The following is a 16,967-nucleotide window of genomic DNA, read 5'->3' on the forward strand; positions in this document are numbered from 1 at the left end:
TCATTGGGCGTTCTCCGGATGTTTTTATTTATGATATTTAACTGCAACATATATGGAGTGGTATTGTAGTGCCAAATAATCTCAGGCTGGCAAAGAAAGAAGAGATTAACCAGGCTTAGCTCTTCTGCTGAATTTAAAGAGAGATGCAGTGATCCTTAAGTCAACTGGAGGTGCATTCCAATGCTTTTCAGCTGCTATAGAGTATGCTCTATCAACAGTGGTTGCACAGTTAACTTTTGCTACATTTGCGAGTGGGGCTGCTATATGGGGCTATGCTATTGAAACACTCGGTTAGAGGGGAATCTTAAGAGTCAAAAAGAGCCTTGTGAACAAGGCAAAGTGATTTTAAAAGAACACATTGTCTCATTGGTAAACAGTAAAGAGAGGTAAGGGCAGTAGATATTAAATCTGATTTCTTGAGTTTCAAAATTATTATAGCAAAAGATTTGTGGACTAACTAAAGTTTTTTTTCATAATTTTTCCAGTTAGGTCACGGATTTCAGTAGTCGAGACTTGCAGCAAAAAGGCATTGGGAATCTGAATATTGTGCTTGAAAGAAAAAAGTTAGACAATGTGCTTCAAAGTGCACAGCTGTAAATGGCATGAACTGAACTGTATTTGTCTGTTTGGTTATAGTGAGGCCATCATCCAAATGTATGCCCACATTCTTCAAACATTTTACTGGTACTGGCATCTTGCCTAGACAAGGTGGCCAGAAAGGGGAATTCACAAAATGCTGATGTTCTAAACGGCAGTAAGATTTCAGTTTTCCCTCCATTCCGTTTCAACTGATAGCACATCTACTCATTAACTGTCTGTAAACAGCTAGCATGGTAGCACATCGACGGAGATCTCCCTATTTTTTTTAACGGATTATTTTGTCCTCTACATACATGAGAAATGAAAATCCAAAAGACTGAATTAGTTGAGCCACGGAGTTCATACATACATTAAACAATAAAGGTAAACATATAGATCCCTGAAGGACATTGCTTTGTTGAATCTTTGTAGGGAAGACAAAAGTAGTAATAGAAATTTAGCCCTGCTTCTTCAATAAAATGTTTCAAGGACCAAGTAAGAGCAGTATCTGGAATACCAAAATATTCTAGTCGACTTAAGAGTAGATGACGGTGTCAAATGCCGCAAACTGGTCCAGAAGGATCAGCGGAACAGGAGTATCATGGTCTCCACAGGTTCTAAGTTTGTTAAGCACAGCAGTACAATATCTGTCCTGGACCCTTTTCGAAACCCAGCTGCTTGGGGTGGAGAAGGTTATTGCATTCTACATAATCTGTGAGTTAGTCGTAAACTGCACCTTCCATAAAGTTCTACATTTAAGGCAGCTGTGATGTTGGCCTATCATTTTCCAGACTCTCATGATCAAAATATGGCTTCTTTAAGCGTAGAATAATATGTGCTTTTTTCTCTCCCAGGGATTAATACTGGTCATTAGAGAAGACTTCATAATAGCTTGCAAATGCTCCTGGTACTTTAAATAGGATCTTTAAATACTCTGGCAGGTAAGATGTCTTGCCGCCAGTTAAAAAACATGCCCTTTGTGAGACATCCAACGTTGGTCTCCACTGCCATTGATGGCTGAGGGGTAATCTAAATGATTGCAAAGCCTAGAATATAACATATCCTATGGAACTCTCTTGCCAAACTCCCAATCCCTATTGAAGAACATTACTTCCCTGACAAGGTCATTTCTTTGGAAAAATAGAACCCTAAGAGTAGCACTGGACAAATTCTATAAATCTACCAATGATTGGGGGGGGGGGGGGAGGGGATTACTCATGGCAGACTTTACCTCAAATTACAGTGCGTCCCATCTAAGAGCAATAAATAAGGGCTCTGTGGCTCCGAATCACATCCAGCATTGAGAACGGAGTTATGGCAATTGGTTGACAATTCACCACTTTGCTAATTGTTTGGTGGAGCGCCCCTTCTCCCACTTAACCCCATGCAACCAAGGTAGTATTGGGTAGAAGGTGAGGTTTTATACAACAAATAGACTGGATGAATAAGGAAAGAAGAGACCCCACTGTGGATCTGAAGCCAGCTGCTCTGCATAGCTTTATGATGGACGCGAGCAGTAAGCTCTTTAAACCAAATCAAATAATTTGCAAAATTCCAGTAAGAATTTGGACTGGAGCAGTTAAAATCCTACTGCTATTTAAACACCAAGGAATACCACCCTTCAGCCCTTTAAGAACTAAGATCATTATGCTGTTGAGGGTAGGTTAAGGGAAGATTTTCTGCATACATAGATCCCCATCACTAAACACCTCCTCAAACCCTTTGATTTTCCAGTCTTACCTGTTCGTAAGGATGCATTTGGCTGAATGTGAGCCGTCACTGTTCAGTGCCCAAAAGATTCAATGATACTACAGGGACTAATGTCACATGCACATGCTTGTGCATATGAAGTGTGTGGCTTGGGCATTGCTCACCAGGTAAAACTGTGTTGTGTTTTGATAAAGTATACCAAACAAGTTTGTTCTCTATGCATCTACTTTACACCCTTATTTTTTATACTTATTTCCTTTAGGTATCATTTTTAAAGATGTGTAAAGCTTGATTTTTGGACCAGATTATGATAATTATTTTTCCATATGGTTGATTTAAGGTCTCCTCTTTTTACCTAAACTTGGTTTTGTCTTTGAATATCATTATAGTATTTAACTGCAGAATTTTGTGAAGTGTGGGGCATGGAACACCCACATTCCCACTATATAGCCTTGTTTCCCAGCGCCCAATACCAGCTGTCAGGCAAGTGATGTGTTAATAAAAAATCTGTTTACCTCTGCAGTAAGGACAGTGGGACAAAACTCAAAAGGCCAGTCACTTCAATGTGTTAGTTATACTTGATGTCTGGTGCAATTTTTGTACCTGGGCAACCATGTGAGGTCTGGATGAGTAGTGCACCTGTTTCTGGAAAGGACAGCCCTGCAGATGCATTTCTAGACCAATTCTCACCACACTCTAGTAGCCTTAAAACCCAGTAATCATTGAGCAGTTGCTAAATAAAGGTATTTCTGTTCTCCAATGTTTTAATTAGAGCACTTAAGCTTACACTCGCAGAAACTGGACATTTCCCAGAACTTAGTAATACCACTTTTTAACTCTTTTCATTGGTCACCATTACTTTAATTAGTGGGCTTACTTCTCAGCGGCTGCTCCTCTTCTAAGGCAGCGGAGCGTCGCACCACTGCTCTGCGAGCATAAGTTAAAAGAAGACTTAAATGACAATAGCCAACATTATTATCATTTTAATTTTCCGTTTCCTGGGGTGGGGCAGGCAGAGCAGTGGCAAGTGGGAGCAATGGTTTGCCCACTCCAAGTGTGCATGAATGTTTGGTTGGCCGTCTCGGGTTGGCCAAACTTCCATGCCCACTTTGCATGTTCTCCACCCAGTCTGAGCGCCAAACCACTGCACTCGGACCAATCGCAATGCTGCATTGCAGCTTTATGATTGGCTAGGGAGTCTGGAGCCTGAGTGCTTCCTGGTTCCTGCTGTGGAGGAGCTGAAGAGCAGCGATAAGCCGGTGGATAAGCGTTTTTAATTTTTTTTGTTCATTTACCACCGCCATCCTTCCCGTCCCTCCCACCCACGTTAAATAGCAGCCACCACTGTTACCTCTAAATATCCTGTTCACCAAAAGTAGGGCTCACTTTGTCAGAGACAATGTAAGTTGCCCTGGAGAATAATTATACAAAAAGTGTGAAAACCTGCACCTTTAGCAAACTAAACTAAATGTACTTTGATCAAAATTCCTTCATGAAAATGTTTGCATTTAAAGAGAAGTTTTTCACAAAGAATGATTAAAAGTCATTGAATCTTTCTCAGAAGTAGGTACCTTGCAATTGGAAATAGACTATAAATAATCAGGATCAGAGCTGTAGGAATATTATATGCTCACCCTCATGTTGACCCAAAATGTATTTTTGCAGCGTGAATCTTTCTGGATTCACTATGCTGTGCATTATTCCGCGGTCTGGTGGTTGGGTCCGGAATCGTAGTCTTTCTTTTGTCTTTTTTTTTTTGTAGCCCATGTGGGCGTTGACGTCCCACCATTTGGTGTACTTCTCGTGACGTTGGCATGCTTCCTGCGGAAGTCCCACCTTGGGACGCCATCTTCAGATTCTTTTTTCCGCCGTTGGGTCAGGATCGTCACCGAGAAGCTCCAGAGTTTTTCAACGAAGAAAGAAGAAGAGCACGAGTTTCATCGGAGGAAAATTAAAGGAGACTACAGACAGAAAGAACATCGAGCCGGGACGACGAAGGAGGAGAACCTCGAGATCTTCGACGTCCAACGGAGAATGCGCACTCAGCGACACTGAGCGCAGGAATGGACAAAACACCTTTTAAATTCTGCCGTAACTGCCACCACAAGTACGCGCAGAAGGACCAACATCCGGTCTGCAACCTTTGCCTGCCAGTCGACCACGAGAGCAAAGACTGCAACGCCTGCTCTGCCTTCACACCAAAGACACTCAGGGTGAGAGAGAGGCAGAGGAGAGCCAACTACAACATGGAAGGGAAGGGTAAGGCCCTGTCTCTGTACGACCTGGACCTCTCCACCGACGATGAAGACAACGTCGCCGAGGGACCTGATGACTTCACGGTCGCAGAGACCGATAAGAAGACGTCTGACAAGGTAGGAGAGACGTCAAGCACAAAAGCCCCGAAAGGGCCCCGAAAACCAGAGACTGACTCTCGAAAAACAGAGTCTAAGTCCTCGAAAGGAACACCGGCGCCAAAAATTTCGACGACCGCGAGTGGATCCAAGGACGAAAGACCCAGCGGATCCTTCGAGAAGGACTCCCAGGTGCCGAAGGCCGCCGAAAAACAAGGTTCGTCGAAAATGGCCCACGAGGTTGGTCGTTTGACGAAGGACAAGGTCGCGTCGACGCAAGCTCCGTCGAAAAGGCCAGCGCTCGACGCCGAACATGCCTCGAAATGGAGAAGAAAAAGAGAAGGCTCGAGGTGGAGATGGAGAGCATCCTTCAAAGGAAGGAGGAGTTCGACGAAAAAATGAAGAAATTTACAATCCCAACGAAACCACCGACGGTTATCGAGGTTGAAGACCAGGACGAGTTCGACGCCGAAGAGCAGTCGAAAACTCCTGAAGAAGAGGAAGGTGACCTCTACTATGAGGGAGAAGAAGAAGAGGAGGAACAGCAATCGAACTACGGCTCGGCGCCGTCGACGACACAAGACCTGGAATGGCAGGACCTCGACGCCGAAAATCCAGAAGAGCCCGTGGAGACTTATCCTTCGAGGCCTTCGCCGCCAGATGACATTGGGATTTACAACATGGCCGTAAAGAGCGCGGCTGCAGCTTTTGGCGTGAAACTAGAGGAGGAAAAACCGAAAGCGGATTTTTTACTTGAGACACTGCTCCCCATCCAAACGAGGAGCCAGTTCCTCCCCCTGCTTCAGAATATCATGAACCAGGGGAAGGAGGCGTTCAAGGACCCTGCAACATGCAGATCCATCACACCCAGAACCGTGAAAAAATGTAAACATTCCTCTCAGGACCCTCCATACATCAAGGGATCTGTCACAGCAGACTCCATTATCGCATCTACAGCCAGAAAGAGGGCCAATGTTCCGGCAACCTCTGGGTCACCTCCTGACAAGGAGAGCTGAAGGATGGACCTCACTGGCAGGAAAATAGAGAGAAACGTGGCAATGCACTGGTGCATGGCGAACTCCAATGCACTACTGAACAGGCACCAGTACCAACATTGGGACAAAATGGGGGACCTAATCAAGCATCTCCCCGAGCAATACCAACAAAGAGCTTCGCATCTAGTGGAAGAGGGGAAGAATATAGCGAATTCATGCCTTAAAACAGCGTTGGACGGGGCAGAGACATCAAGCAGGCTGATGGCAATAGGAATCACTGAAAGGAGACAGGCCTGGCTCAGAATTTCAGGATTCAAGCAAGAGGTACAGAACAACATCCTGAACACCCCTTTTAACGGAGAAAAGCTGTTCGGGGCACCAGTCTATGAGAAACTCGCCCAACTCAAAAAAGAGAATGAGACGGCGAGGTCCATGGGGGCCCTGCAATTCAGAGGGATGAGAAGAGGTACCCCGACACGGAGACCTTACGGAAGGGGAGGAAACCAGCCTGGAACGTCACATCAAACATTCCAGCAAGGCCAGCAAGGCGAGGGTCACGGGCAACAGGGGCAGCAGAAACAGAACTGGCAGTACCAGCCTTGGGGCCAGTCCTTTTGCAGTAGGGGAAACGGACGAGGCCAAAAAAGAAGAGGGGGAGACCAACCCGCCTCAAAGTGACTTTGCACGGAGGAGAGTGCTCACCCACAACATCCCTCCAAGGGTAGAGCACAAAGGAACCAACAAAAGAGGGTTACACGAATCAAACGCCTATGAGCATGCAACACCGATGGGCGGCAGACTCAGATTTTTCCTCCAAGAATGGAGAAAAATAACAACAGACAAAAGGGTACTCAACATCATACAGTACGGATACTGCATAGAGTTGGAAAGGAGACCTCCAAACAAAAAACCAAAGAGAAGGGAACACTCTGGACAAGAGCTAGCACAACTCGTAGAGGAAGCACTACAGCTACTCCAAAAGGAGGCCATAGAACCAGTACCTTTCAAAGAAAGGAACAAGGGAGTGTACTCCAACTACTTTCTGGTACCAAAGGTGGACGAAACACTAAGACCCATCCTGGATCTACGATTCCTAAACAAGTACGTAAGGACGCAAAAATTCAAAATGACATCCCTACAAGAATTACTCCCACAAATGAGAGATGGAGACTTCATGTCCACCGTGGATCTCAAAGATGCCTACCTGCACATCCCAATGAACAGGCAGCACACAAATCTGTTAAGGTTCACCATCAACAAGGATCACTACCAATTCAAAACCTTGGCATTCGGTCTAAAGTCCGCACCAAGGGTTTTCACCAAATGCCTTGCAGCAGTAGCAGCGTACCTGCGGAGGGAAGGAATTCACGTGTATCCTTACCTCGACGACTGGCTAATAAAGGCAAGTTCACGCGAAAAATGCGAGGAACACGCACAGCGTGTCACAAGGACACTGACAAAGCTGGGGTTCTCAATACACTGGGGGAAATCATCAATGAAACCAGAACAAGTGAAGATCTTCCTGGGGGCGCAGATCAACACCGTAAAGAAAACGGTGATGCCCAGCGAGAAGAGGACACTAGCCCTGCTGAAGGAGACGCGCCTCTACCAGAAGGGGCGAGCTCTGACAGTGAGAACAGCGAGCACGATCATGGGGGTGATGGCGTCATGCATTCACCTAGTTCCCAATGTACGCCTACACATGAGACCATTCCAGGAATGGATGCAACAACAATGGTCACAAGCAAACGGAAGTTGGGAGGATCTAGTGGTTGTAACGCACGCAGTGCAAGAAGAGTTAGCATGGTGGAACAGGGAGAACATAACAATAGGGAAGCCCTTAACACCACCAAGCCCAACAGTGACCATCACCACAGACGCATCCCAGATAGGATGGGGAGCACATATGAACAAGCTCAGAGTGAGGGGTCTGTGGACTCCAGCAGATGAGGTCAGACACATCAACTATCTGGAGTTAAAGACCGTACTGCTAGCACTGAGGCCTTCAAGAAAAAACTGTACAACCAAAGGGTGTTGATACAAACGGACAATACTACAACTATGTTCTACATAAACAAGCAGGGAGGGACACAATCGTCCCCCCTGTCCAACCTGGCACAGGAATTTGGAGGTGGGCCATCACGCTCAAAATAGACCTGCTGGCCATACACCTACCGGGGAAGGACAATGTAGAAGCAGACTTCAGCATCCCACGAGTGGGAACTCAATGGGCAGGAAACGCAAAAACTATTCAAGAGGTGGGGCACACCGACAATAGACCGGTTTCCAACACACCTGAATGCAAAATGCCAAAATTTCGCATCCAGACATCCAGGAAAACTATCCAAGGGGAATGCCCTATGGATAAGTTGGTCAAGAACATTTGCCTACGCTTTTCCACCGATATCACTGATACACAGGGTACTCAACAAGTGCAGGACCAGCAACATGACGCTGATCCTAGTGGCACCACAGTGGGCAAGACAGACCTGGTACTCGCAAATAGTGGAAATGGCACAGGGGCCACCACAAAAGTTCACAAGAAGAAAAGACTTAATCTCCATGCAGAACGGAGAAGTTCTACACCCAGAGCCAGAGAGCCTCTGCCTAGCCGCATAGCTCCTGAAGACATAGAGTTCGCACACCTTAAGCTGCCCCAAAGCACTATGCGAGTGCTCCGGGAGGCAAGGAGACCGACAACACGGAAATGCTATGGGGAAAAATGGAAGAGGTTCACACTGTGGTGCAGGAAAACTAAACTACAAAATAAGTTGACAAGGGAATCAACGGTGCTTAGATACCTCACGCATCTACTAAAAGCCAAGCTAAGTTCGTCTTCGCTAAGAGTCCACCTAGTGGCGATTGTGGCCTACACACGAGGTGAGATGGGAGAAAGTTTATTTACGTCACGAGTAGTAAAGAGATTCCTGGAAGGGGCAAAAAAGATAGCGCCACCAAAGAGGATTCCGCCGCCGGCATGGAACCTCAACATAGTCCTGACGGAACTTATGAAGGTGCCCTTTGAGTCCATCCACAAGGCCTCACTACACAAATGCTGACAATGAAAACAGCCTTTCTGGTAGCAATAACCTCGCTGCACAGAGTGAGCGAACTGCAAGCGTTAACGCTGCAAGAGCCCTACATCCAAATACACAAGGACAGAGTCGTAATGAGGACTGACCCACACTTCATGCCTAAGGTCGTGTCAGCATTCCATATGAACCAAACTATTCAAATACCTAGTTTCTTTCAAAACCCAGTCACAAGCACAGAGAGGGCACTACACACTCTAGACGCTAGAAGAGCGGTGATGCACTACATCGAGAGAACAAAGGAGCACAGGAAAACCAAGCAGTTTTTTGTGTCCTTCGCAACCAGCTTCCTGGGTAGACCAGTAACAAAAAGCACCATCGCGCGATGGATCGCACTAACGATACAATTCTGCCACACACAGGCCGGGCAAGAGCTAACTGAGGGGGCACGGGCCCACTCCACAAGAAAGAAGGGAGCAACGATTGCTTTTCTGGCAAACACACCCATTCAAGAGATATGCCTGGCGGCAACATGGACTTCAGTGCATTCGTTCACTAAGCACTACTGCGTGGATATACAAATGAACAAGGAAGCACAAGTAGGGCAAAGAGTGCTTCAACATATATTCAACGACCAACGCTCATCTTCCACCCAGCCGCCACAAAGATGACAAACCGCTACAAAGTCTATGCACAGCATAGTGAATCCAGAAAGATTCACGCTGCAAAACGAATAGTTTCTTACCTGTCCGTGTAGTTTTGCAGCTTGAAGATCTTTCTGGATTCACTAGCGAACCTACGCACCTCCGCCAGAAAGATGAGGCATGAGAGGAAGGTGGAAGGACAAAGAGTAAAAGAACAAAAGAATACTGAAAGTGGACACATTGAAAAAGGAAAATACTAAAGAACGCCTAGGGTTAAAAAAAAAAAAAGGGGGGGGAAAAAGAACCCGAAGATGGCGCCCCAAGGTGGGACTTCGGCAGGAAGCATGCCGACATCACGAGAAGTACACCAAATGGTGGGACGTCGACGCCCACCTGGGCTACAAAAAAAAAAAAAGACAAAAGAAAGATTACGATTCCGGACCCAACCACCAGACCGCAGAATAATGCACAGCATAGTGAATCCAGAAAGATCTTCAAGCTGCAAAACTACACCGACAGGTAAGAAACTATTCGTTACCATGAATGCTGCACATGCATGCAATTTCAAGCTCATGAATTCAAACTCAGAACCAATTGTGTGGAGACATCTGAGCTTTTTCTGGAGTAGCAGTATGAACATTCAGTTTTCTCTTTGTGGGGCTAATACATATGCCTCTAGTATTATACTTAAAATGGTCTAACAAGAAGGATTGAAGGAGGCTTTAAAGGATAGCAGTTACTGCAGTAGATAACCTTTACTATTTGATCAAAAGTTAAATAATTGAGTATACTTTGTTTCATGTAATTTAAAAATACATATGTATTTTTGCTTTGTCCACATTTTGGGTGACTAATTCTTCAGAGTAATTTTAACATAATATAGCCTGGAAACTAACACTAATTAAAGTTAAAAAGTTGTAACTTGACATGTGCAAATGTAATTATAAGTGCATTTATTGTTATATAGGCATCAATATCAATCTGTTATGTGACAAAACTGTTTCTAAAATCCTTACAGATAAAGAAACTTGAATCTCGTCTCAGTAAAACTGAGTGCACTGACGAACTGGGTAAACCACATTCCAGCAATGAAGAATGGAAAAGGGACTCCTGCACTAAATGTGAATGCAAAGTGAGTATACTAAAAGGTTCTAGCGCTAGTGAAAACAATATTATGGAATTGGAGCTCAGTGAAGAAAAGAAAAGCACCCAATCCATAGCCTGAATCCTTGCTGGTCCGCTATGTCTTAGTAGCTTCCAAGCTTGATAAACTCTGCATAATTGCATTGGGTAAACATTTGTTATCTGTCAAAAGCATCAAGAGGCCTTGTCGGGTGGGTGGGTGGTGGAAGGTTTTATCATTACATTCAGCACTTAAACGGTATGGTAAGCAACGAAAATTATAAATATATGCTATTTTTCTACACAGGTTTAAAAGTATTATCCATATAGCATAAAGACATGTTGGGTTCTACATCCACTAACCTTCCTAATTAGTATTTGAGCCATGTTAGTGTTGCAACTAATCACCTTCAAATGGCTTTAGCAGTCAAGTTCAAGTTCGAATAACATTATTCGATTCATGTGAATCATAAAAGTATACCATACATACATAAAATAGTTAAATAGTCATTTAAAAAAAACAACCTTTTATACAACAATTGGGATAAAATATATATATTGATTCACTGTTTAAAATGTTCAAATACAATTTTCTAACATTAAAAGAACATTTCCACCTCCAGTTTTCTTGATCCCCTGGCACAGATTTTAATGGTATACAACATCTTCCCAGTCTATCACAGGTTTATGTAACATATATAAGCCCTTAAAATCACTAGAGACCTAATTTCCCTATCACAATTCATACTGTTTCCTAATTAATAAAGCAGTTCTAATGAAGTTAAGAACAGCGCTGCAAATAGCAGCAGTAGATAAGGATCATAAATAATTAAAACCATCTTGATAAGAGCAAGGGCGAATTTCCTTCAAAAGAGGCTTAATAAAACGTGCCCTCGTATCTTTATAAAGTGTGCAAAACAGCATAAAGTGCATTGTGCTTTGTTGGGCTAAATTATTACAAGGACAGGGAGTCAGTCTCTCACACCAACCTGCCTGTTTAGGAAAAGCCACAAGAAAGTGCAATGTGCAAAGACGAAGCCTAGTCGCAAGGAAACGTGATTGTGTATGAATAGTAAAAGACAAGTAAAATTGCTGATGGCATAACGACCCACAAGTTAATATGTCATTGTCCTGGTTGGACGTTCTTAGCAGTCAATTAATATAAACATATGCATTGGTAGATTTGCCACAGCTCATTCATCAGAAGATGCGCCAGACTTCGGCAACAACTGGTTTATTTCTCAGATTAACAACAAAGGAAGATGATAAATATATGTATAATTACATTACATGTTAACACATTTGAAATACTGAAAAGGTGTTCTACCTGAATTTATATATGCTCTCCAACACATCAGGATTTCTACTGTGGTCTCTTGGCAGTCCCTTCACCCACATTTAAAAATATATTATGTTCGATTTTTTTTATTTTTGTTTTGCCTATATTATCATTAGTTGTATCTATGTCAGGTGCATTTCGTTTTTATGAACAAACCCCTATTTTTATTCATCTTTTTTTTTTAGGATGCACAGATCACTTGTTTTGTGGAATCATGTCCGCCTCCAGACTGTTTGACTCCAGTGAAGATCAAAGGAGTTTGCTGTCCTGTTTGCATCAGACAGAATGCTAGCAAGAAAAGAAAGACATAAATTCTGTAATATTTAGGACATGTTGTCCTACTCCTTTTGATGCTATTGGAGCACATAGATGGCAGATGCAGGCTTACAGCAAGAAGTACAGACTGTTCATGAGAAAAAATGAAATGCGCTGTAAATGTGTAGGGTCACGCATGATTTCCTTTTGTTGCCCATAAATAAAATTGCAATGCAAATGTTGGGAAGGGAAAAAGGTGAGAAGAAAGAATAAATGCTACCATATTTTATGGTCCAAGGATTCTCAGGTTGGAGTAAATGGAACTGGTGCTACTTTTCATGCCTGTTTTAAAACCTCAAAACTTTATGTGCATTTTTTTTTTTTTATGACAATGTTGTTGTGAAGTGAATGGCATGATTGTGTTCCCACAATCTGTTGGTTCTACTTTTACATGACAAGACTGAAACACAATATACAATAACTGTTTACAGTTTTTCTAAAGCCAAAGTGTTTGTGAGATGTTCATTAATATCTAGTTGGTGTTGATCTGCAATATAAGGACAGTGCAAATCGTTTTGCACATTCAGTAGCTTTTTTTCTACAGGAGACATCCACTGGTAGCAAATAGTTCTACTGTTCATATTACAAATCAAAGCAGTTGTAACGTAACTATACTTCTCTGTACCAGATTTGTTAAAACAAATGTTGTTTATCTTGGCTAATCAGTGGCTTTGATTGTTTTTAGAATAATGTGCATAATCACGCACCTAAATAGACAATATCAATCACTTCAAACCCTATGGGATTTTTACTAATAGGTATTTTTCCTATACAATTGTGCACGTAGAGAACATTGTCACAGTTGCACATTACTCGTATAAGGAACATTTTTACCTTCATTGCTATTTTTCACGAGTTCTTTAGTCTGGCTGTTGCAACGTTTATTGCGACTCAAAAATACATGTAGTGAAGGAAACAATCAGACCTCATTACAGTGTTTATTTTCCTATGGTTCATAATACACTAATGATATTAACAACAATACACCAAAATATGAAACCATTAATTAATTCCTTTCACGGAATAACAAACACAATGAATAGGTGAAGTTACAACGCATGCTATTACATTGCGTGCGTTCCAATGCAAACTTTTATTCCAACATTCTGTTGGGGGGGGGGGGGGGCGCTCGAAGTTGGACTAGATTAATTTTCTATTCCAACTCCAGTATGGGCAACAGTAGGGAAGGTGTTGGATTTAAATGCAACATCTTCTACCCATTGCTGCACACCTTTTGCGTTGCAACGACATGCGATGTAAAGGCATGCGTTGTAACCGTTTAGTTGTAAAGGCTGTCTCCCAACACAAAAGCAATATCATATTTCTTTGAAAGCATCATTGTTCATTCACAATTTCAGCATACTTTATGTGACAAACAGTTTAAAGTACTACACTTGAACATGCCACATAATGTTGTGTAATGTGTGAGCCACCTATGTTTTATGCTTAATGTAATTTTGTAATGATCGAAGTCACAAAATTAACAACTTTGTGATAAATTGGTTGGGCATATTAGCAGCACAAGAATAGACGGTGTCTGTCCAAGGAGCATATGTTTATGGAAGAAAGTGCATGTGGTACTGAATTATACATTATGTATATATTTTAGATTAGATAAATTGATTTTATACATACTGTTTTTTGTATTTTATATTCCCCTACCTCACATTTAAAGGCTTCATATTTGGCTAACGTATCTTATTCATAACATGAATTCATGGCTAAGACATGCCCGGTCATTTGAGTAACCTTGATTTTTATTTTTCTCCTTTATCCTACAACTTATAATTGGAGTGTACTGATGGTTAAGTTAATCAGTAAAATCTTTGATAGGCCATTATTGTTGGGTGGATTTACCCCTTCTCTTTAAAAAATAATCCCATGTGCTCTTCATATGTTATTAAAAGGTTTCACATTTTCACAACATGTACACATTCACTTTTGTGTAAAATTGGAAAATGTTTACAGTCGTAAGGAACTGATAAGTTATGTTTGCACCTGCTGGGTGAACAGTGATTGTAGAGGGCCAAAAAGCAATTCTTAAGCCATATGTCAAAAGAAATATGCAATATTGAACTAGTATTTGTTTCAATAATGTCTTTAGAATCCTTGTCAACAGTTAATGTGGGTGTGAACTGCACGATACTCATTTGTTCAGTGTCATCTCTAGAACTCTTAGTTTGCCTACTGTACATATTTATTTTAATGTTTTGAATGTTATCAAAATCAGAATTCAATTGCAACTTTTATTTTGAACAGTGAACTTACCAAAGAAATGTTTGCACTGTGTAACAAATGCTTTTTCAATAAAAACATGATAAGTTCCTAAAGACAATATTATTATTTTGATTAGCAAAATTACCAATAAAACAATAATTCTGCGCAGCTCTCTGCAGGACAATAACTTTTATATTTTTTAAAACCTCATCGAGGACCCAACTGGAAACAAAGAGTTCAGAGCCAAAACTCAGCTCGGCACCAGCATGTCAATGAAAACCTTCAGCTCAGAAAAGACCAGCACCTACGGCTGCCTTCTATGCTGCTTCTGCGGATCTCTACCAGCTGATCCTGAAGTGCCTCCTAAAGGAGCTTGACACCAGGCAGCTGCGTATTCACATTCAGCCGGACACAGGTGGTATCATCGCCAAGCGTCCAGGAGGAACAAGGGACCAAGGGACCCTGTTCCTCCCAAGTGGAAGTTGACCTTCAAGGAGGCCTTAAATCCGCCTCCGGAACAGATGCCTATAAAGCCTTGATGCTTTGACAAGGGCATTTCTCCACTTCTGTTGCCTCGTCCACTTCCTCTTCGTCCTTCTCCTCCCCCTCTGCTTCCTGTACCACCCCCTACTAGACGGCCTCTCAACGGCTGCCAGTGGACCTTATGCCACATTTACTTCAGGGTTCTCTTCCTTTCCATATGACTTGCCACATGGCACACATCCCAACATGACCCTTGGGATACTGTGACGCTGAGCCCCCTGTTAACACTGGCCAGACCTCTATCCTTTCAAGTCTGCATCTCCAAACAACACCACCTCATATTGCAAGTTTCTGCACAGGGCAGCCACCTTTCTCCAGGTAGAGATCTATAAGCAGCCTAGGGAGGATGACTTTCTTATGGAAAACCTCTCCTCCACCCATAGGTTTATGCAGTATTTGCCTATGCTGAAAGGGATGCTTAGGCCAGCCCACAATATCTTTAAAGAGCTGGTGAAGGCACGAGTCACCACGCCTAAGGTGGACAAAAATCTAAAGCATCCCTTTCTGACCCACCTTACATCAGGGGTCAACTACAACCTGACTACCTAGTCATACAGACCGCACAGAAGTGTGCTAATTCCCAGGGCACAGGAGATACACCCCATACCGTTCGGGAGAGTGAAAAGATTGATGCAGCAAGCAAATGTGTCGCCATTCAGTCTGCCACACATTGATGTTTTGCCAGTTAAGTGGGCCTGCTCTCCCTGTAGGACTGGACCCACTGGGATGAGATGGAAGAGTAAATTATGTACCCCAACCAGACCAGGATAGGAAACAGGGTCAGGAGTTGTGTCGAAATGTAAGATCATCTCCAACATTAACATTAGATGCTCTTTGGAAAGCAGCAGACACTGCTGTCCGAAGCATCAACACCAATTCTTAGGCACGCCTGGCTGCGCATGTCTGCATTCAAACCAGAGGTGCAACAACATCTTCTCAAATTGCATTTCGATGGTGAGCATCTGCTCGTCATGCAAGTTGATGAGAAGTTGGAGAAAATGATGGACACAGAGACATCCAAAGCCATGGGTGCCGACAGACCTCATCTGCCCGTGGCTCTTTTCACTGCACACTATATCATGGAGGGGCTAAAACTACCACCCGTGCAACATCCACATCCTTCTGCAGACTGCAGCAGCAGCAAACACCCTCTTGGGGTTACTACAAGGGAGGCTGCAAAAGTAATAATGGAAAGCATAGGGGGAAAGGTACGGCTCCCAAAGGGGCTGAATCTTCCAACCAGCAACTTCTTTTACCGTCTCCCCTGACAATCTCACACCTGTTAGAGAAGACTGCAAGTGTTTCTGTCCTGCTGGCTAGAGATCTCCTGGGACCGGACCAGTGGGTTCTAGATATCTCTGCAGAGGGGTATTGTCTAGAACTAATGCAAACATCACCTAATATTATCCCCGGCAGACACAGCCTCACCTCGGAACATGTCTGCGCCAAGAGGAGATGAATGCACTACCAAAGGGGCCATTGAACCTGCGCCCCGATAACAAAGCGGCAAAGAGTTATACTCCCTATACTTCTTTATGCCCTATAAGGATGGGTCCCTAAGGCCTGTCTCTGACCTCGGGCCCCTCAATAAGTAAATCCTATCAGATTACTTCCACATAATGACACACTTTCATTCCTCAACTATAACAGGAGGACTTCATGACCGCCCTTGGCCTGAAGGATGCCTACTGCTATGTCTTGCCTTGAAGCACTTGGTTGCTAGAAGCTGCAGGATTAGATGCTTGATCAGATGGAAGATCTACTCTTCGCGTGTCCCACTGACTCAGTGTGCCCTAACGGTGGGTCTCTGGGTCATCTTAGCCCTGGAACCACACAGTGCATCCTTGGAGCTCCATTCCCCATACTTTCACAACACATCGGATGAGCGTTTGAAAAATTCTCAAGGCAACATATTTTCCTTCCTTGATCCCCTCCTGCAAATATGACCTCCTTGCACACTTATCTTTTCCTCTATCCCCAGGAGTTTCTCTCTGTAGACGGACTCCCAATTCTCCTGTGGGGGTTGCCTACATTATCTGCGCTACAGGGCCCTATGCCTGTACCTACATTTATGCTCCAAGACCTTATCCAGCAATTAGTTCATTTTGTGCAATCTCGGT

General features: G+C 43.3%; 1 protein-coding gene across 2 annotated transcripts in view; it reads left to right on the top strand.

Annotated features, from left to right (window-relative positions):
* PXDN (peroxidasin) overlaps window positions 1-14,472 on the top strand; it is a 565,162-nt gene extending 550,690 nt beyond the window's left edge. For both annotated transcript variants that reach the window (XM_085610787.1, XM_085610786.1), the window contains 2 exons: window positions 10,330-10,443; window positions 11,958-14,472. In XM_085610787.1, coding sequence (XP_085466913.1) covers window positions 10,330-10,443; window positions 11,958-12,083 — 240 coding nt within the window. In that variant the 3' untranslated portion in view covers window positions 12,084-14,472. The remainder of the gene's footprint in view (window positions 1-10,329; window positions 10,444-11,957) is intronic.
* The last annotated feature ends 2,495 nt before the right edge of the window (window positions 14,473-16,967 follow it).

Source organism: Triturus cristatus, chromosome 6 (assembly GCF_964204655.1).
Source record: "Triturus cristatus chromosome 6, aTriCri1.1, whole genome shotgun sequence".
Taxonomy (NCBI): Eukaryota; Metazoa; Chordata; class Amphibia; order Caudata; family Salamandridae; genus Triturus; species Triturus cristatus.